Below are 21,718 nucleotides of genomic sequence, written 5' to 3'. Positions count from 1 at the left end.
TTGTGATTTTCAAACTCTGCTCCAGCTTTGATCAACAAATGAAAACAAAATTGACCAAATGTTGTTGCTGTAGTTGCTCAGTAGTTTCTAAACAACAACAATAACCATGAAAAGACCTGATGTTGATACTGAGTGTCAGGGCTGAAATAATTAATCGGACAAATTGTGATGGATTGGTTATTGTAATAATTGTTGACTAATTTAGTAATTAACTGGATTATTCAAACTCAAAAAAAAAGAATAGTTGCAGAAAGAACGACACTCTCAGAGCAGTAATTAAGCAAGAAAATCTGCACAAACAATATTTACAATAAACCTTATTTGTTCAACCCAGAACTCCTGCATAGTTTTAGCTTCACTAAAAATCTCCTATTAGCACCATTTGCTATCCATTTATTAATCAGTTAATTAAAAAATAATGAACAGATCAGCCCTACATTGTATTAAAGTCAAGCAGAAAGGGTTGAGCTTTTCACATAACTATAACTGCTCCTCTTCCTAGTGATTCGGTGGCGTTGCGTACCTGAGTGGAGTACTTGACTCGAAGACGTTCAGCCTCACAGCCCTGGTCACAAACTCGAACTTGTCTCTCTCTGTCCAGCTCTCTCTTCAATCGCCCACAGGATTCCTCTGCGTCCCTCATCTTCCTCTCCCAGTCCACACGGAGGCGCTCAATCTCCTTCCTCAGGTTGCGCTTCGCTTCGATGGCGTCGCGCAGGCGGCCTTTCTTAGCCACCCTCACAAACTCCAGCTCCTAAAAAAAATCACAAAGATTTGGGCTTGTTAACACCGGCTTTCATGCAGCAGCCTCATTGGCACCTATGTGTGTGTTTTTAAATGGACTAATGCTTTATCAAAGTTGTATAATCTCAAATTGAAAACCCTGATTAGAGATTTATGCTGTATTGGGAAAAATGTAATGAAATAATTGCTTCCTATATGCCTTGTGTCCCAAATAAATACAACAAACGTTACTTTTAAAAGCTAAACAGAGAGTAGTGCAGGATAAGATATTTACCCATTAAATTGACATAAAATGCAGATTTTTGGTCAAGGGTGTTCAAAGTGAGGCTTGGGGCCATTTATGGCCCCTGGATTTATTTTTTCCAGCCCCCAAGATCACAATTCAAGAAAGATTTGAACAAATTAGGGCAAGATTATGACTGTTAAATTAAAATCTTCTTACAAAAATGTTACAACATAAAGTAATCATCTTTTAGGAGCTTTCTACATTTACTTATTGACTCATACTCTAAAGTACACCTTGGTGCACAAAAATCTGCTTTTAACTGATGTATTAAAACACGGCTAAATACAGCAAGTGTTTTCAAATGAAGACTGAACTAGATCCTGTTTTTATTGCTGATAATATCTTTAAATGTTCTTTAGATGCCTTTCATTTATCTAGAAAAACATGCAAAAACCATTTGGAGATTTGGATCTATGACCCCATTCCTACACAAAATATGATCAATTTGTTTAAAGTAGTCCGTGCTTAGTTAACTGTTGAGTAATTTAAAAAAAAAAATGGTGTTTGTAGTTTAAAATAATATATTTTTTTGAGATTTTTAAGCTGCTGATTTTAGCCCATTTGACAATTTTTACACGTTTTTATACTTCCATTTGGGTTTCTACTGCTCCTAAAAACAGACCAACTGCTTAAAAAGCAACCAGTTCTTCTTTTGGTGTAGTTTTAGAAATCCTCCAATTCTTGAGTCACACTATACCGTTACCTAGCAACTCCAGCCTACCCCTGTCCGTCACCTAGCAACATTAGCATCGCTCCAGCATATTTGGTCAGTTGGTTTTTCTGCTGTATGCACTGTACAATGGCTGCTGGAAAAGGCAAGTGTTTTGTTGTTGACTTACTTCTCAGAAACCACTTGTTACATTCTTGGTGGTTGTGCAGGAAGCTCTACTAATGCTTTTCAAAGATGTACAGTTGTATGATTGTGCGTGTATTTCCAGCCATCTTTACATGTGAGTGTAAACGTTGAGTTGGGGGGCGCTGGTGGCCTGCAGCAGCTTATTTTGATTTAAAGTGACAAACAGCTCAAAATAGGCTTAAGAGACTGGAATCTCATTATCTAAGAATAATTTTGTGCAAAATGTTTTGTAGCCCATAGAGCTACACTAACCTTCTCAAGGAAGCATCATAGATCACCTTTGTGGTGCTGCAACAACAGCTGCATTTATTGCAGAGTTTTTAGCGTGGAATGCTTTATTTTATGTCTCACAGAGTAACTATAAGGCGAGGAGTTACCTGCTGCAGGCTGCGTTTGGCTTGCAGGGCAGCCGCCAGCTTCTCCTCCTGCTTCACTCTCATCCGGACGATCTCCTGCAGGACCTTTTCCCTGGCCTCTCTGGTCTCCATCCCAGCATACAGCATCTGCCTCATGGTCTCGATCTCTGGGCCAACCGGCCCCGACTGCCAGGGAGCCAGATCCTGGGTCTGCGGAGGCCTCTGGGGAGACAGGCTCTGAGAAACGCCGCCGTACGCCGCTGGAGGTGAGGTCAGGGAGGAAGCTGGAACCGGACCTGAAGAGATTTCAGAGGAATGTGGCAGAAAATATTAGAACAACAACAAAACAAAAAAAAACAAAACCCAGTGAGTTTTCCGTTTTCTTTAACTTTTAGTTCTTCTTTCGAACACCAGATGGCGCAGTTGTTCTGGAATCACCCTTCAATAGCTGTTCTGTGATTCATCTACTTTGCTTACAATGAAAGACACTTGCAACTAAAAAAAGTCTCTTCATGGACTGGTTGTGTAATGCTGAACTTATTTCTTCTTTAGCCTACCGTCATCACAGTCGTCCACGTCGATCTCTCCGTCCGTGTCCATGTCCATGTCCTCGGCCTGACCAGAACACATCGAATGGGTCGGTTTGCTGTTATGTGGCTCTTTTATGGAAATGTTTTTGGATCCTGAAACGTGGCTGTCGTTGGGATGGAGCGGAGGGGAAACCAGAGTCTCACGATTCCTATTGTTGGGTCTGTGGAGAAAGTATGCATAACTCAAATATTCTGTATTTTATACGCGCACACTAAAACAGATCTGTTTAGAGGACTCACCTCTCAGCTTCCTTGTGAGGTACCGGTTTCTCCTTTTCCACGGCTTTTGGAGACCAGGGGCGGAAAGCAGAGGGCCTCTGTTTCAGCTGGACCTGTTTCAGATCCTATTGAGAGCAAAAAACAACTTCGGTTAAACTCTGTGAACTAAGAACATTAAACCAGCCATGCAGAACACAGTCAAAGGCCCCTCTATTTTAAACACAGCCATGTAATTGGAGGTCATACATATATGATAATGAAATGACTGGAAGGAGAGCGAGTCTTGTGATCTTTCAGCTTTACATCGGCATGAAACGGGATTCATAACCCTTGAACTGTTTCGCCTTTTGTCATGCTGCAGCCACAACTTCAGTGGAGATTTTATAGACCAACACTGATGAGTGCAAAACGGAGACACAGAAGAAAACAGCATAACTGTGTTCAACTGAGACGAATAAAAAACAACTGAGATGAATAAAAAACACCTTCTGCTTCATCGTTCGCAGTAAAATTCAAACACTTTTCAAACATTTTACACTTTTTCTAGCATCACTTTGGAGATAAAACAACACAAATGAACTAAAAACAGATTCACTAATAAATGATCTGATTTATTATTAAAATGTATCGGTATTCTACGTTCTACAGCAGGGGTGAGGTAAACTAAAATATAATAAAAGTTTATGTTTTTAAGTGTCTCAAACACATCGGACTAATTCAACAAAAAAAGACAAGATCAATTACACAATCAATACGTTGCTGAGAAATTAGGAATAATAAATATTCATTACAACCACAAGATAAATGACCTTCCTGCTCAAATTAAACACAACATACAAAGAAAGTTGCAAAAATTATCTAAAAATAAATGTTCTTACTAAGTTTTCTAAGGGTTTTAGCAAATACAAATAATTTTGGTAATTTTAAGTAACCTTAAACGATAAAATTTTAATCTAATTTAACTTCAACAGCGAGAAAAAAAACTGAAAATGTTTGTTTTCAGCTGTAAATAAAATTTTCTAATTTTTGGCTTTTAATCAAATGTTAGATTGCAAATTAATACAAAACTGTGCAGTTTGAACATCAAGCACTTTCAAGGACTTTATAGAGAAATCAAGCTCTTTCCAAACCTTGAAAACACCTAAATAAAATCCCAGGATTTTTATGGATTTAAAGCACCTGAACGAACCGGGCCTGCTGGAAGGAAAACCTCTGCAGATTTTCTGCGAACTCCACTAGGTTATGTTTCAGCATTTCCCTGTTTTCAGCTCCAGCCTCTCTCTCCCTGTTGAAGCATGATGCTGCCATTACCGTGCTTCGTCATGGAGGAGGTGCGTTCAAAACGACTTAGTTATTTCACCAACAAAGTTGTGGGTCTCTGCAGCTCATCCAAAGCTACCATGAGCAAGTTTTCACTGGAGTCGGTTTAATTTTATTTTTTAACTGACGGAGTGAATATTACATTCCAAAACTTGGACTTCTGTTTTTTAACCTCATCCTGTTTTAAACTTCCTTCCTGTCTTCATGTGTCGTCATGAAGCTTTTATTTTTCTCCATCAGACTTTCACAAACTCACTGGATTTTTACTGAGGTTAAACATGGATGTCTGTTGCAGTAAGCAATTAATCAATTGATCAATTAATCACATTATAAATTACAATGATGGTTTTCTGATGATTTAGGAGAATTTAGTTGAAAGGCTTTTTAATACGGTTTCAGTTGAATTTTGGTTTTATTTCTTGCTTTTGTAGTGTTTTATTTTGGTAAAATGTCTTCCAGTTTCATTGTAGATGATACTTTACAGAATTAAAGTTTATTAGTCTTTCAGAGGGCAACCTTGTATTATTATTTTATGTCCATGAAAATGGTCTCAAACCGACAGTATTGAAGTTTATCATAAAATCTTTAGGGCCAGTTTTTCAGACAGGTCGACTCTACTCACTAATTATGTGACTTTTTAATGCAATCTCTGAAACTGGATTATATTTAGAGGTATAAGAGTAACACAAATAAATGCCACATGATTCAGTTTTATTTGTAAAAAACAAAAAAGCACGCGTCATTTTCCTACTTTCATGTTGTCACATTAATCATGAAACAAAGTTTATGTAAGCTGACAAAATTAAAAAAAAATGTTCATGGGTTATAAATACTTCCTTTAAGATGCTGTAAAGCTTACAAACCTTGTGTGCAGACTTGGACATGGACTGCAACCAGTCAGGCTTCCTGTCTTTGTCAGATGGCGGAGACTGTAATTTGTCAAATTTGGCCCTCTTGGCCAGGATCGGGCTGGGGGACTGCAGAGAGAGGCAGAGAGTGGAGGTTTAATCATCGACATCCTCGCAGAGATGAAGTGCACACATTACATCACAGAGTACAGTGGATATTTCAAGAGCCTGCAACTTCTAAAAACTACTGCCCTGTGACTGTGAAAGGTGTTATTCATGAGAGGCACACAGATTTGTCAGAACATGAAGAGATGTTTCAGAATTCCTTCCCACAGTAAATAAGAGACGGTCATGGAAAGGGAGCAAATTATAGAGCCACAGTGAGGCAAGGAGGATGGAAGATGCGTCTGTGTAAGCATTCAATCTCTGGGCTTGGCATGCCTGCATCTGTGTGTGTTTTTGTGCGCTTGTGTGTGAGCGGGCCTTTGAGCTGAGCAGACACTCAAGCTGGCCTGGCTGGCAGCCAGCGTAGGGCTACACTGCTGCCTGCCAAGGAGAAGAGGCGCCGTCAGGTGGAGCAGATCGACTCCCCGAACCACAGAGACACCGCAGTCCAAAGGCAGACAGGGAGGAAGACAAATTAAAGTAATTGCAGTCGGATCTGACTGCAGATGGGATCGCACGGTTGACGCAGAACTGCAGAGTCATGTGCAGTTCGGGGGCATTCTCAAAACCAGAGAGGAGTTAAAGTATCCGTCTGGATGCAAAGTGCTGAATCCTGTAAAAACTGTGGCGTTCCTGCAAGCTGCAGGATGGCTAACCTGCTCTCAGCCCTCCGGTCTGCACTTGTCAGACAGAGGATGTGTTTACCTAGTCAGGCGCAGAGGCCAGCACAGACCTGCTTCCCGCTCTCTTACTCACTACTATGACATCCTGCCTGCAGGAAGGGCCAACACTCCCATCTTCCCGCGTGCGATTCAAGAGAAATGATTACTTCCCTTCAGAAATCCTCAATGAAACACTCTCCTGCAGGTTTATGTGTGTTTGTGAAAATCTTTATTGCTGCTTTGCTGTAATCATCTAAAAATAGAAATTTTGCGAGAAGCCTGGCTGGTAATGAATCACGTCTAGAATGGTTTTCTACACAAGGCCACGCTCTGTGCATGTGTGTGTGTGGATGCAGCTGTGAGTGGGACGTGTGGTCAGGTGGGTGGTTAAAGGAGTGTAGACACGTATGTGCATGTGGGAGGGTGTGTGTATTCATAGGAGCGTGTGTGTCTGATGGAGGTGGAGGTGGTACATTGGGTCTGGCACAGCACACCTAAAATAAAGACAAAAATGTCTCATATGCACTGTAAAAAGGAATTCAGGAGGATGTTCAATATTAGTCATTAAAATTATTTAAACTTTTATCCAATGTGAGTTTTTAATAGCCAGATTTAGGCAATATGTCACAGTTATTTTCCATCATCACTTAATCACGATAAAAAATTTTCCCTCCTAAAAGCTTCTATGTGCTTATTCCTCTGGTGATGTCACATAAGGCAGCTGACCAGAACTAGTTATATTTTTATTTTACTTTACGATTTTTCCATAGAGCTTATCTTAAATATTCAAAAGAAAATGCACGCTATTGACTAGCATTTCCAATCAAAGCAGCCAATCCAGATTTGGCACTGATCGTTTGTATCAACCATTAGTGGAAATAAGGACGATTATTAAATTCTGTGGAAGTACTTTGATTGTTTCCATTATTCTTTTTAACTCATATTAAGATATATTTGGTTTCTGAAATAATAAAACATGTAGTTGTAAATCAACATCCAGCTCAGGCATGTGAGATAGAGCCCCTTAAAACTTAAACATAGATTCAATTCTTTAGTCTTTGTTAAAATCTGGCAAATGGTTAGCATAATGCTACACCCACTATGTTTCACAGTAGAAATTGTGTGTTCAGAGTGTTTCTAAATTGTTATTTTGTGAATTAATATATCAGTTGGATAAAAAAATTAAGAGAGATATAAGATTTTGTGGCTCAGAAAGTTCCTGTTTTGGAGCGAGAATTTTGGCTTGTGTACAATTTTAACTAATTTAGCTACACAGTAATACAAAAGACAAACTCGCTGGTTAAGTTATGTAGTAGCTGTTACTTAGCTGTGGTTTTCAGGAAAATCTTTAATCTTTAATATGCTATATACTGTTATAACAAATTTTAAAAGTTTCAGTTTTAAAACCATATTTAGCAGCTTAATAAGAATGCTAACATTAAGAACAGATTTTCTTGCTAGTTAACATTTTAACCTTGAGGTAGTTGTTACTGATAAGCAGCAAATCTTAACTGTGGTTGCCAGAAAAACATTTAACCTTTGATGGATCAAAATGTTAGAATAGATTAAAAAAGTTAAGTTTATATCCATCTTTAGCTAGCTTAGCAACAGCTACAGTTAGGCTTTAGCACTTGCTAATTCAAACTTGTTAGCAAGCTGAGCTCAGCAGTTTCATATTTCTATTTTAGTGACATTTCATATCTTAATCACAAAATAATAAATATCTTTTTGTTTCCAGATGGTCTTAATAAAATGGTCTTAATAATTTATTCGAATGTCTTTTAGCTGGGCAGTGAACGGCTTGGTTCAAGGCAAATTTCTCCTCAGGCAGACAAATACAGAGACTTTAAATATGATTAAAATATACCCACATAAAATCTATGTCAATTGTGAAACCTGTTAAACTCTATTTTATCAGAGCAAATCACAATGTAAACATAAAATAACTGGAAATAGTTTTAACAGCTGTTTAATAAATAACTCCAGTTAAACATACGCAATGATAAATTCCCGTTTTTATTTGCTTTGTATTTACAAGTGCAGGCTTAGCGCTTCATGAGGTGTGCATGTTTGTCGGGACACTCCCCTCATGTCTCCACCTGTCTAACCAGTCGCCACTTCACACACCTTTCACACACAAAGCTCCGTGTTTGTTTTTGCTACTGTAGGTTAAATCCTTTAACCCAGACCTCCTCCAGACTGCGTCCCACTCAACGGCGACTCGACCCCTCACCTGTCTTTGGGTCCAGGCCAGTGGTATTCTAAGAGCTGCCGGGCCGCTGTAATCAGACTCTGTAATTACTGACGTGACTGCTGTTTTCCTGACAAAGGATGTCTGCTCGTCTGGTACTATTTCTACCCTGAGGTTTCCAGCTCCAGGAAGGCTGTGAGCACTAGACATAATAGAGCCAGAAAACAGACACTCCCAGACACCACAAGGGACCTGCTGGCTAAATATGACACTGACCTCACAGGAGAGCAGCCGCACAGGCTTTACTCACCACCACATCATAGACACAGCACGGCCGCGGAGCCATAACAGCCTCCCCGCACATCCTACCGCCTCGCGAGTCCCACAGGGCCCGGATTGGACATGCATCCCTTTCTTTCCCCTCACACTGGAAGGAGAGGGAGACTTCCTCTGAGGAGTTTGCTTTGGCTGCGTCCCCTGTGGGAACTGAGTCTTGAGTGGGAGGGGGAGTGGGCCAGAAGCGGGGGACCACAGAGGAAGCACTGAGCCGAAGGAATGTGTATTTGAAGGCCAAGTACAGCCTCCCCTTTCAGACTCCATTCAAGCATTGCCCTTTTCAACTCGCTATTGTATGATATTTCTTTGAGAAGCAGTAATGAGGGAGCAGTTCAAAGCAAACCTGTGGGCTAAACAGGGTCTAATAGCAGATGGGCAAGAGCAGACATGCATTATTTTTTAATTAGTGCTATATAACAGCAAGCCAATACTGTACAAGCACAAGGCCTTGGCAATTTTCATGCCAGCGTGACTTATAATCACACACACGGCTCACTGCAAACACATCAACATCTGAATGGAGATCCTGCTGTTTATCCAACCTGCTGAATAACAACTTGAGGCTTTTTTCATTTCTGATAGAGGAGTGTTAAGTATCTGTGCTGTGCAAACCATTTTGTACTTTGGCAGAGCTTCAGAAAACAGATATTAATAGCAAATTCTGATAATAATAAAAAAAATTAAAGTCTTCCAATAAAGGATGCCCAATTATTTGCCCTTGATTGGTTATATCACAAAAAAGAATAAGATTTTACTAATGCACAAAAGACAGAATAAAGCTAATGTCTCCAACGCAGAGGAGACGACTTATAAAAAGATTACTCATAAGGATTAGTGAAAGAATACAGTCAAAGCATGATGGCTGTAAAAACGCTGTAGGTCTGACAGGTTGTAACAAGAATGTTTCCCAGTAAAAACTAACACTAATTCTGGCTGCTACACCCTCAAACTGGAGCAATTTCAAACCTAAAACTTATAAGTTAAAAGAAAAAAGGGCAATCTGACAAACAGACACAATACAAGAGACAGCCTTGCCAAAAAGCATGGTGACAATAAAAATATTAAATCTTTTCATGTGAAAAAGTTAGAGAGGGAAGTAAATACTGAAATTCTCCCTGGAAGTCGTAATTCTGATTTATAATGGCAGATATTCTAGTGCAACATGTGATCTCCAATCCAATATGGCTGCCTGGTGTTTTAATGTAACAAAAGTTAGTGAAAATATTCATCTTACATCTTTGTGTGTCATTAAATCACTCACAAAAACCAACTAAAACTAAAATATTTTAATCATAAAGCTACATTTAGATGTAAACTAACAATTAATTTACATCTTTAAGACCGAGGTTTTTTTTAAAGTTTACATCTAGACTGAGCGGTTTTACGCTTTTGAATTATATTTAACACAAATAAAATATGCAAACTGATGACTATATACATTTTTTGAGATACCTCCACAATAATATCACTGTGTGTAAAAGTATGTATGAATCTTTATGTATCTTAGGGTTAAAAGTTGAGAAAATAAGATAAATGCCAAGATAAATTAAATGGAAACAACAAGGATTGTTTTTTTATTAACAACTGCGATCTTATTCAATAAGTCTGTAAGGCATAAAAAGATCTGTAGATCTTTATTTGTTAAAATAAAAAAATACCTATTTGAACAATAATAACCTAACAAAGTCCTGGATTTATCCATGTGTTTGTGCGTCACAGACTGAGCAGCGCTAAACTGAATACAATTTAATATGTATGGTTACAATGTTTATATTTAACGAAGTGGCTTGGCGTTTTTTTAAGGATCAGTCTAATTGTTTTAGAGTGGCTACGTTTTGGTTTTTAATGAGAATTGTTGTAAATTAACTTCAATATTAGTAATGAAAAGACACAAAAAAACAATCTTAGAAAATCCTCACTTTCCTAGCAAACACCCAAGTCAAACTTGCCACTCGCAAAATGGCGGATGCAGTGACATAATGTTTCTACTCGGCAATGAAGCCAATGTGGCGTCTCGTCTTCTGTATTGATGGAAACTGTTTATCTTGGCTCTGTAACATGGCACAATCCATTAAACTAAACAAGTTTGACAATAAGCTTCTGACAAACTCATAAACAGATGGTTTGAGAGTTTCCTTTTCTTTCCTGGAGCTGCAGCTAAATGCCTTGTAGATGCATGGTTTATATTCATTATACACATGAGAATGTTACGCCGCTGAGAGCATAAATGCGAGCTAGGGTGCTTCACTTTATGTAATCTTGCCAAGTCTGTAAATATTTCATGCTTTTAGGAAGCACACACACACAGTTATGGAGGGCTAAAATGTAAGCCACTCACATCTGCTGTGGCTCTAAAAAGCACTAATGAAATTAGGAAGATACAAAACATGCTGCAGCACTCATCTGGCGAGACAAAAATAGTTTCCACAGATGAACTTCCTCGGGCAGTGGTCATACAATACCATTGCACGCTGCATGATAGCACAGCATTAAGAAAAGTGCACAGCAACAAGACACAACAGTTTCAGATTACGTCCTCCTTTCCCCTCCTAAACCCCTGAATGTAATCCCCAGATCGACATGTGCTTAGTGGGGCGCTGTCTCACTCAAGGGCACAGCAACTGGCAGGGCCATTCGGGTGACAGCCTTAGTTGGAAGTGGGAGAATACTAGTTTCAGTAACCCGATCCCTGCGGTTCCGTGTAGATGTAGTTGCGGTGATGCCTTGAGCTCTCCATTCAGTCGAACAAATCGTGTGACAGTCCCTTGATTTATATAAAGCCCCGTACAGTAACAGCTGGGCGAAAACCATCGCTGTGTGCTTAGAATATCCCTGAAACCTCATCCCTGTTCCGCGCAGACGCATCTCCCGTTTCCCCTCTCTAAATCTTAGCTTAGTTTATCAATTTACTCCGCCTCCGCTGCGTCCAGTTTGAGGACGTTTTATTTATGTGGGCTAGTTATCTGAGTCATGGAAGCACAGTCACAGAGAGGCAGCCACAAGGCTTGGCATAAGGTCGGCATTAGAGTAAAGCTTATTGGATTGTCCTAATTGTCTTTGGGATTGAGAATTGATGAGGTCTGAGGTGGATGGAGGACAAGCTGCTCTCCCTAAAGGTGGAAAATCTTGCCAGGAACACACAGCTTTCCAACTTCAAGGCAAATAAACTTTAATGAAAGCACTCAATAAGGTAACAAAACTTCACAAAAATTACTCCTAACTTAACATCATTCTTTGTTATGGCCATGTTTCTTTTGGCTTGGGCTATACGGCTGGAAAAAAACGTATCACAATATGTTTCATATCAGTCGATATTGATACTTATTGATTTGTTTTTTGTTTTAAATATCTGAAACTGGTGGCGTGACCTTTACTTTTTTTCTACTCGCAGTTGGTTTTTATTTTTAAATCGTTATGAAACCTTAAACTGCTACTGCGCCAGTTACTTACCAGGCTGTTGCTAGGTAACGAAGGAGTGAGTGAGTTGCTAGGTATCCAAAGAGTGGGTGAGATGGTTGATTCCACCAAGTTTGCTTAGCTGGCTGTGAGAAGTTGAGCAACTAAAGCCTTTCCTCCGCCTACATCCCCCAGAATGCTGTGCGGTTCTGGATCACAGTTCAGTGGATATTCTATCACTGTTCCATTATCTATTGATTTTGATTTTGAGTCTATTGCAGGATATATTGTCACTCATTTATTGTCCAGCCCGACATTTATTCAGAAAATATTTACTTATTCAATCAGAAAACCTAACTTTATATTACGGAAAAATTGTAACCAAAAACCCTTCAAATGTTCCAAAATAGAGACGAGTGGTCAATGTGACAACAGTATAGAAGAACCACCTATATTTACACTCCTCCATGTAAATATAAACAAAGTCATGTCCTTGACTGCTCCTTGGTGGACAAAAGCTCAATGAACGGATGCATTTTAGAGCATGGCTACCTTGCCTCAAGTAAAATCTCAGTCAATGCACACAGAAAAGTTGACATTGTCTTTCATCAGCCCGTGTCACACTGTGGTTGAACTGTAAAAAGGTGAAATGGTGTCTACATGAAGACATGTATTCAGATCAGTAGCACCTACTCGGCGTGGCTCTGCTTGGTTACTAGGGTTTTCCACAAGCTACATAGCAGAAGCCTCTATTTTTAGTACGTACTTCACATTTGGTTCCAAGCCGAGTCGGGCTGAAAATGTGACGTCAGACGGCTGTCGTCACTGATTGGCTAGACGGTGAAAGAACTGGTCAAATTCAAATTAAAAAATACTTTAGTGATCCTAAAGGGACATTAAATATTCTCTCAAGGGCAACTATTGATGACTCCTGATGGGTCCCAGCAAATATGTAGGACTGAGCAATAAATCAATAACAATATCGCAATAGACACATGATCAATATCAATAGAAAATAGGATAATAGAATTTTCAATCCTTTCACTTAAACTCTGAGTCAGAACCGCACAGCATTCTGGGGGATGTAGGCAACCTCTCACAGCCAGCTAAGCAAAGCCGGTGACATCAACTAACTTACTCGCTCCTCTGTTACCTAGCAACTCACTTATTCTTTGGTTACCTAGCAACAAACTGTTGAGTAACTGGCGCAGCAGCAGGTTAAGGTTTCACCGCCTCGTGCCTCACAGCTGCTTAAAAATAAAGAGAACTGCATCGAGTGAAAGAAGAGAATGAAAACAGCTCGAAAGGAAACTGTGGATAAAACAGGAAGACAGTTTGGCAGAATTCCAGATATTTAAAACTAATAAATGTATCAATAATTATTTATATATGTATAGATTTTTTTTCCAGCTACATTGTCCAGCCTTAAATATATCTAGCATTTTATATCTCGATCAACGCTCCGTTGAAGTTGGTGGCAATAATGCAACAAAACGCTGCTTTTCAACCGCCGTTAGACAAGACCGATCACTTCATAAATCCTAAGAAAAGCCACAGTGTTGCACAAAGAGTAACATTTAGGAATTCAGATTTCCGTTTTTTTTTTTTTTTTTGTTTGTTTCACAGCAAGAACATGTTGCAGACCCATTTGTGTTTTTTGTGTGTTGTTAACTCCATTCACTGCTATTGTGCGTCACATCCAAATCTGGCTTAAGAAAATAAGACAGCGTGAACTCCCCATAATCTTTCGCTGACAAGTTTCATTTCAAAAAACCTGTTCTTGAATGAAGGGAACTGCCTGTGTGCCCGAGAAAGGATCATCCCGCTGGTGAGAGCAAACAAAAAGAAAAGAAAGAATATATACTGTACTACTGCATGAGAAGAAATGGATTCCACTTCGGGCCCAAACATGGCAACTATAACAACAAAGACACGCATGCCTGCCTTCCTTTCAGTACAGTATGCCGACTGTGGCATCACTCCCTCTGCTTCGCAGGGTGACCTCTCCGTAAACCCCAGACAAAAACACACCAAACAGAAATCTCTGCAGGTTATATTTTATTAATGGCAACATTTTTAGTGTGATTTTGAGTCCTTCTCAGGAGATGAAAAACAGCGATTTCAGTATTTAGAAGAATGTAAACCAGAGCCTCATTCATGAACGTTTAAACGCACATGAAAGACACAAAATCTTGCACAAGTATTTTACATAAAGTTATATTAAATATGATGTATATTTTGTCTAGTTTCTGGTACAAATATCTTAGTGCATTTGAATTTAGTCAAACCGGATTACAAGTAGCTTTTTAGCAAGATATCAGAGCTTGTTTTAAGTAAATAATTTCTTAAAATTGGTTTTTTAAAAAGTACTAGTTGCAAGACATTTTTCCCATCTTACAAGTGAAATATTCTGCCAGCAGAACAAGTATGTTTTCACCAATATTAAGTAATTATTTATTTAAAATAACCTTCTACATTTTGCTTAAAATGCTTTTGTAAATTAATTTGATCTAATTTCAAATGTACTGAGATATTTGTACTAGAAAGTAAACCAAAAATAGTTGGTGAGGGTTTGTGTTTTTGCAGTGCACACATATACACGCAATATTTATGCTTCCTTTAATTTTTAGCACATTGTCAGCTCAGGCTCAGAGCAGCTGCAGAGCTGACCTGAAGGCCAGAGGGGATGAAGGTTAATGAGAAAGAGAAGGAGTGTGCATTAATGGGCTTTTTAATTTAGCATAGCCTAGGTAGATAAAATTAATTTTAACAACAACAACAAAAAGAAAATTCTTGGAAAACACACAAATGAAAGGAATGAGAATGTTAGAAGTTGTGGGAAAATTCAACCTACTTTGTTTTTCTTGGATAAATCCGACATTAGCATAACTGCTTTAGGCTTCTCTGTTATTCCCACACCTTCTCTCTCACTTTGTAGCATACATTGATTAAAGAACGAGCTCCGACCCGGCAGTTTTGGATAATACACACATAAATCAGATGCTAAATGTTAGCCTTGCTGCAGGACATCTCCAAAACACAAAGTGGAGAAATGTTTAATATATTTTTATTTCTTTTTATCTATTATTTAGAGTCTGGCAATCAGCATGAATAAGTGTTGCAGCTTATCTGGTTTGGTGCTTTCATGTATGTTTGTGTGTTGTGTTCATGCCCTCACATAACTTGATCTCTGCAGTGCAGCAGTGCCAGCGCCATCTTTGCCAGCTTAATCCCTTGGCATTACGTTTCTTCCTTATCTCTGCTTACATCTACTGGTAATACATTTCAGCTTTCGCTCATATAAAACATTCTGTAAATCGTTTTAATAATTAAAATCTGTAATATTTAATAAGCGCAGTATTTCTAAAAACTGCGTTGAATTATGTAGACGTCTTTTACAGCAAAAAGCTGCAGAGTAAAGCAATACTTTTGCATATCATTAGCATTATGTTTCATGTGAGAGTTTAGCCGTGAAACAATAAAATGAAACATTTTCTAGGTATGTGTTTACTCTTGGATGTGTTGAAAGGGTCTGTTTTTTCCTCTGCAGAAAACCCATTTCACAATTTTTTCTGCAATCTGATTTCAAAAGAAGGCTCAGTCTTTTGCAAATCACAAGAAAACTGGTATGTATGATGGAGCATTTACAAAAATGCGTCTATGAATAGAATTCTTTTCAATGCGGCTCCGAGTAATGCAGCATTGCACAAAGGAGGAAAGGTTAAAATCCTCTTTTTCCCAGCATCAAAATCTCAATAACAACCTCCCTGTTGTTATTAATGTCTTGATCTTTCAAAAATAATTTCCAGAAGATAAGATTTGTGATTTTCTCAGACCTATGGAGACAGAGAATAACATTTGAGTGTTTTTGTTTAGGATCTCAGCTCATGAAATTGATCACAGCGATGAAATTGCAAACAATAACTCTTCGTGTCTGACATAAATGAATTAGTTTTGATTAAGAAAAGGCAAACGTTAACCAACAAAAGGACGACTCCTGTTGTTAGATGTGCTAACAAACCATAATCTCAGCAGTAAACTGCATTTTCCAGACTTTAAACCTCTCTTTGTCACTGATAAGCACATCCTGCGTCTACATGCAGTGAATCACACACAATATTCCCACTGTTATTAAGCTCCACCTCGCAAAGAGTCAGCGAGTGCAGAGTCCAACCAGCTGGGTTTTAATCCCGCAGATTAATACCAGTGCCAGGGCAAAGGAGACAGATTGACGATTAAAATGTCAGTGGATAACCTCTTTACAACCCAAACAGCAGCAGCTCCAAAACACGGGCCAGGATCATCCTCAGTACCTGGTACTGAATCACTCCTCTGCCTCCAGACCGGCCCCCCTCCTCCGTTCACAGAGACAGTGAGGAAGGACATCACAGGAGGAAGAGGAGCAGGAGGAGGGGAGGAAGAGCAAGCGGTCTCAAAGAAAAGCACTGCAGGGAATGAAGAAGAACATTCTTCCAAATGATGAACTGAAAACCTTTAGAGTAGAAACAAAATGTTTAAAATATGTATTGGGTACTTATGCTTGTAAAAAACATTTATTTATGTGTTATTTGTCAGTTTAGGAAGGAAGCATCACTAATACGGTCAAATAATTGTCTGCTTCACTTGTTTTGTAGAAAACATGAAACCAAAAAGTTTCAAATTTTGTATTTTATGAAAGACGAAATTAACCAAGATGCTAACAAACAATTTCATCAACACTGTAATGTCTGTTTTTAAAACAACAAAAACTTAGTGTTTATGCAAACTGTGCTAATAGCTAGTATATGACGGCAAATACAGTTTTTAGAAAGTAGAATATAGTTGTGTATATTTCTACTGCTGACTGTGTTAACAATGCTAAATGTGTTTAAAAAACAGAACCTTAATGTTTACAGTTACTAATGATGCTAATTTGGCTAACTGCTAATGCAAGATGCTGAAGACAACTTAATATATCAACTTCATAATAGCCAAGTTTAAAAAAATAAAACCTTAAGAGCAACAAATGCTAATTGTGCTAATGATGCTAATAGCTAAGATGCTAAAGAGACTCCATAATATCTGGGTTTTAAAAAGGCAAAAGCTTAATGTTTACGGTTACTAATGCTAACTGTGGTCAGTCAGTAGCAAAGAGAAAAGAGAGAGATGTATTTTCCTAAATAAACGACAGAAGACAATGGATGGGTATTACAAAAAAACTGTCGGTTTTTATTCTTTTTACTTGAGAGGCCTGTTATAATACTCTCCTTACAACCTGCTAAGCCTGCAAACTGCAGCGTAAAGAAGCCAAGATGTGTCTTAAAACCTGTTTGACCACATTTAGTTTCTCTGAGATTTATTAGGCAAGTTGATTTTTTTTGTAAATGATCATGAGCTTCACAACTACAGAGACTGAAAGGCCAACGATTAATCATTACATTGAGATAAATTAACAACAAAAATACCTGATTAGCCTCAGCTCAGCCACTTTGAGTAAACCTGCTGGATTTTAATGCACCAGCTCGTCCAATTCCATCTAATTTAATGGCATTAAGATGTTGTAATGGTGCTGGTAACTACCGGCTTGATTTTAAAACCACGATCTGAGATGTGCCACTTTATTTCTCCACAGCTTTTTCTCCTCTCTTGGCATTTTCCGCTTAGTCAGCAAAAACCAGGTTACAAGCTAAACTGCTTAGTTAATGTTTTTACCAGCAGATCCGGTCTGCCATTGAACCATTGGCTGTCTACTTTTAATTTTGGCAAGTTCCTGCCGTTTTACTGCTGCTTCTGGGTTGCCAGTTGATTATTGTACAAAATACGTTAAAAGCCCCCAAGAGCTTGTGGTTCTGCTGCCATCTGAGCCGACTGTTTATAATTTCTTTATAAGTTTAATCACCAGAAACATTTGTTCAGGATTAAAAAGTAACAAAGGATGCCAGTGTGTTACAGGAGTCCTGACCAAATGTTCACTTGCTGGGCGTGAGACCAGATTTATGCTCTTAAAATCTAGCACCTCGTGCTAAAACCAACCATTTATGTGAAATTTAGTCGCTTTGGACTGAGCACATTTTTCTGTCACTGACAGATCTCTGCAAATAAAAACAAGGCAAGGTAGCACTTCCTCATTGTGGCGTCTTGTGAAGTATTTAAATAATCTGAGTGGCGTTTACCTTCATGACAAGAAGCTGTGCGACCAAAGAGCCTTTAATATGCAAAGCAGCTTCCTGCTCGGCTGAGCCTCGGCTGGCGACGCTGCGCCTTCGCCGTAACCCGAGCCAGACGAGCACACCCCCTCCCCGAGCGAGCGAGCGAGCGGCCAGCGGAGAGGAGAGGAGGGCAGGTGGCAGGTTTATTTGGAAAGATGAAAACAGGATGAATAACGGAGGTTAAGAGGTGTGCGGGGACGGGGAGGAGAGGCGGGGGGAGGTTAAAGGGAGGCGGCCGTAAAAGCTGTGAGAGGGCGAGGTGAAGTTAGGGTCACTGCTGGAGCAGGGTTCCCATGTGAGGTCATTTCACCAACACAGTACGCGTCCTGAGAAACTGCTAGAGAGCTAATTGGCTGAACTGAGGCCATAAATCCTGCTGAAATTTATAGACGCCATTCTGTTTTCTTTACTGTTGAGAAGGAGCCCTTCTGGCCGCCAGGTTCAGAAATCTGTCCTCTGCTTCTGCCGTCAGCAATGGACGACTTAATGCAGCTCAAGACAGTTTTTAGTCTTCAAATAACTTTGAACTTCAAATGCATATTGGATATTGAATATTGGAGAACAAATCTCCAACTCTACAACTAAACATAGATAAAAAACTAAAATAAACGTTTTTTCTAATTCAAAACGTGAGAAACATTATTTGGTTCTTTCATTTATCATTATTTAAATCTAAATGTCCAACAAATACACAACAATTTCCACGCTGTTACTATTTATAATTCTATATTTACTCAGTCAGGTACGCTACAAGAGGAAATGAGGTTTATTTTAGTTTGTAGAAAACCAAAATTAATGTTTTTCAAATTCAAAACATGAAAAATATAAGTTGGTTCCAGGTTCTTACACATAGATAGACCATTAAAATCCTCATAGATCCATTAAAATCTAAACATGCAAGAAAAACACAACAATTTCCACATTGTTACTATTTACAGATTATTTTTACAACCAGGTGAATTACCAAAAACAATTAGCTCTATTTAGTTTTAAGAAAACTAAAACTTTTTTCTAATTCTAAAACAAAAATAAGTTGGTTCCAGATTCTTTCATATGTATTGTTTATTTTTTTCCATTAAAATCTATTTATTGAACCAGGTAAGTTACCAAAAACGACCTGGAAAAACCAAAAATTACATAAATCCTCCATTATCAGCCCGGTGCTGGTAAGGCATCAGATTAAGTGAGTTTTAGCAGCAGCTGCTTTTTGTTGCAACGTGGAACTGATCAGTGAATAATAAATAAATATGAGCTTCAAAATTTTACATTCTGAACATTGTTATTTTTCAAAGAGCAAAATGAATTTTATTTATGGTTTCGGTTGTGTGTGGTTTTTATTTCCATTTCATTTATTGCTTTTGGTCGTCGTGTTTAATTTTGGATATTTATAATATCTTCCAGTTCCGGTGTTTAGAGTTTTTACAAAATTAAAGTTTATTAGTCTTTGAGAGAGCCGATTGAGTTATTACGCCATTATCAATTTAACACTTGAAAATGGCTCGAAACAGCAATATTAATGTTTATTGCCATAATTCCTGAGACAATTCATCATCCAGCAAAATGTGTTATTGTGTTAACACAGTGCCAAGATGGAAAGACAACAGAAATGCACTGAAAAACATCATAAGTTGTAAACAATCTGCTCTGGTCTCCAGTTCCAACTGTAAAAAGTGATAAGAAGTGATGGGCTTTAAGGGAAACAAGGAGTTTTAAGGGAAAGAAGTGGATGAAATGGATCGTCTCTGCCAGAGAAATAACCGCCAGAGGAAAAGCCCACACCCATATCTGCACTAATAAAACAAACTAATGGGCCTATTTAGATAGCAGAGTAATGGATATAAGCAGAAAAAAACTCAGTTTTATGAAAGAAATGAGGAAATACAAAAAAGCATCTGGGTTTTATAAACCCAGATGCCCAAATGACCACAATTAGCCGTGCGTAAGCTGTGAGAATGTCGTCATTTTGAAGCAGAAGTGAGTTTCTGCTCACGTGGTGCGTCTGTGCGTTCGGCAGCATCAGATCAAATAGCATCTCTCTTGTTTCCACATGTTCAAGGAATTCTCTGCAAGGGAAACGGGGGATAAAACACCCACAACATCCGCTGCTATGATCACGAATCTCATGCCTGAACTCCAGTTTTGTTTCCCGTCTCCATTCATAGGAAAACATATCTGCTTGCAGAAGTAATTAGGCGAGAGGGCTCGAGCCTCACAGCCTCCATAAAATGAATATGAGCGCTCTGAAATGGAGGAGGGTGGGAGGCGGACCGCAGCACCTCATGAATTCTGCAATTTGCCGTCTGTTTTATCCACTCTGAAAAATTCTTGGAAATGTCTTTTCCTGGGCCATTTTATTGCACAAGAGGCTGTTTTTCTCCATGGCAACCGCATAACAACAGAGCCCGGCTAAGCTCTGACTCAACAAACAGAACTTCGCAAAATACTCATTTCAGCGCCAGGATTCCCCCTCTTCTTCGCCCAGCGTTCCCTGCGAAAGCGGGGAACAATCATGTGAACTGGAAGCATTCGGGGCTCATATGTGCTGCAGGGGAAAATGTGCAGAGCCTGTGGATGACGAGCCGCTGAGCTTGAGTCTGTCGGTGAGATGAACCCTGAGGCGAAACGTAACTTTTATAAAAATGGTATGAAACAGATCATCTCTGAAAGAAAAAAATCTAACTTCCCCACTCCCAGTCAAGATAACAAATTTTAGTGGACGATAAATTGTTCCAGAAATTATTGTGATAAATGATATTATTGCTGTTTTGAGACCATTTTCAATCAAAATTATGGCATAATAATGCAAGAACACATTCTCATCGATCAATAAGCTTTAATGAACGTTTAACACTGGGGCTGGAAGGCATTTTATATATAATGAAGAAATATAAGATGAAATATAATGAAATATAAATATAATGATTTAAATCAAATAAAATAAATAAGACAAAAGAAACAACGAATAAAATGAAATATGAAGTCCTTCAAAAAAGGGCTAAAAAAACTGATCCAGTTTATGGTAGAAAGAGAGAAAAGAGGAAAACAATAAATCAGGCAAATGAAAATGGTTGAGTTTGTTTTCTTTTATCATGCAATTAACTAATTTATTGCTTATTGCAAGAGGCTCAATCTATAAACAACCAATCAGAGCCAGGAGGTGGGTCTTAGTGCTGCCAATCACAGTCTTGTGTGGAGTTGCTCAAACCCTTGCTTTCTGCTATGCTGCAGCTAGCAGAGCCTAAAGATAGCTAGCATAGCTACCGATCACAACGTTTAAAAGTTTCTATGCCATTATCACATTTAGCAGCGAGTAAATGAGGCTGATTGACAGCGCTAAGATCCTCCTCCTGGCTCTGATTGGTTGTTTTTGGTTGGTGCATTTCTTCAGGCTGTAATCGTATCTCAAGAAGGAAGTGAAGGAAATTGAACTTCTGACAGATTATCTGTCTTATATTAAACTGTCATGACATTTGTGGCAGTTTTAACAAATAAGTAAAAAAAAATATTATTTATAGAAGTTACATACTGCAGCTTTGCAGCAACAGCAGGTGTAGAACCGCC

General features: G+C 38.7%; 1 protein-coding gene across 1 annotated transcript in view; it reads right to left on the bottom strand.

The window, feature by feature from the left end:
• Positions 1-21,718, bottom strand: part of skib (SKI proto-oncogene b) — a 53,887-nt gene that overhangs the window by 2,967 nt on the left and 29,202 nt on the right. The window contains 5 exon segments of the mRNA XM_008408634.3: positions 524-754; positions 2,264-2,538; positions 2,800-2,993; positions 3,073-3,176; positions 5,235-5,348. Of these exon segments, the coding sequence (XP_008406856.2) occupies positions 524-754; positions 2,264-2,538; positions 2,800-2,993; positions 3,073-3,176; positions 5,235-5,348 (918 nt within the window).

The sequence above is a fragment of the Poecilia reticulata genome, chromosome 5, assembly GCF_904066995.2.
Source record: "Poecilia reticulata chromosome 5, P_reticulata-male-v2, whole genome shotgun sequence".
Lineage (NCBI taxonomy): Eukaryota > Metazoa > Chordata > Actinopteri > Cyprinodontiformes > Poeciliidae > Poecilia > Poecilia reticulata.
This window is presented reverse-complemented; position numbering and strand designations above follow the sequence as displayed.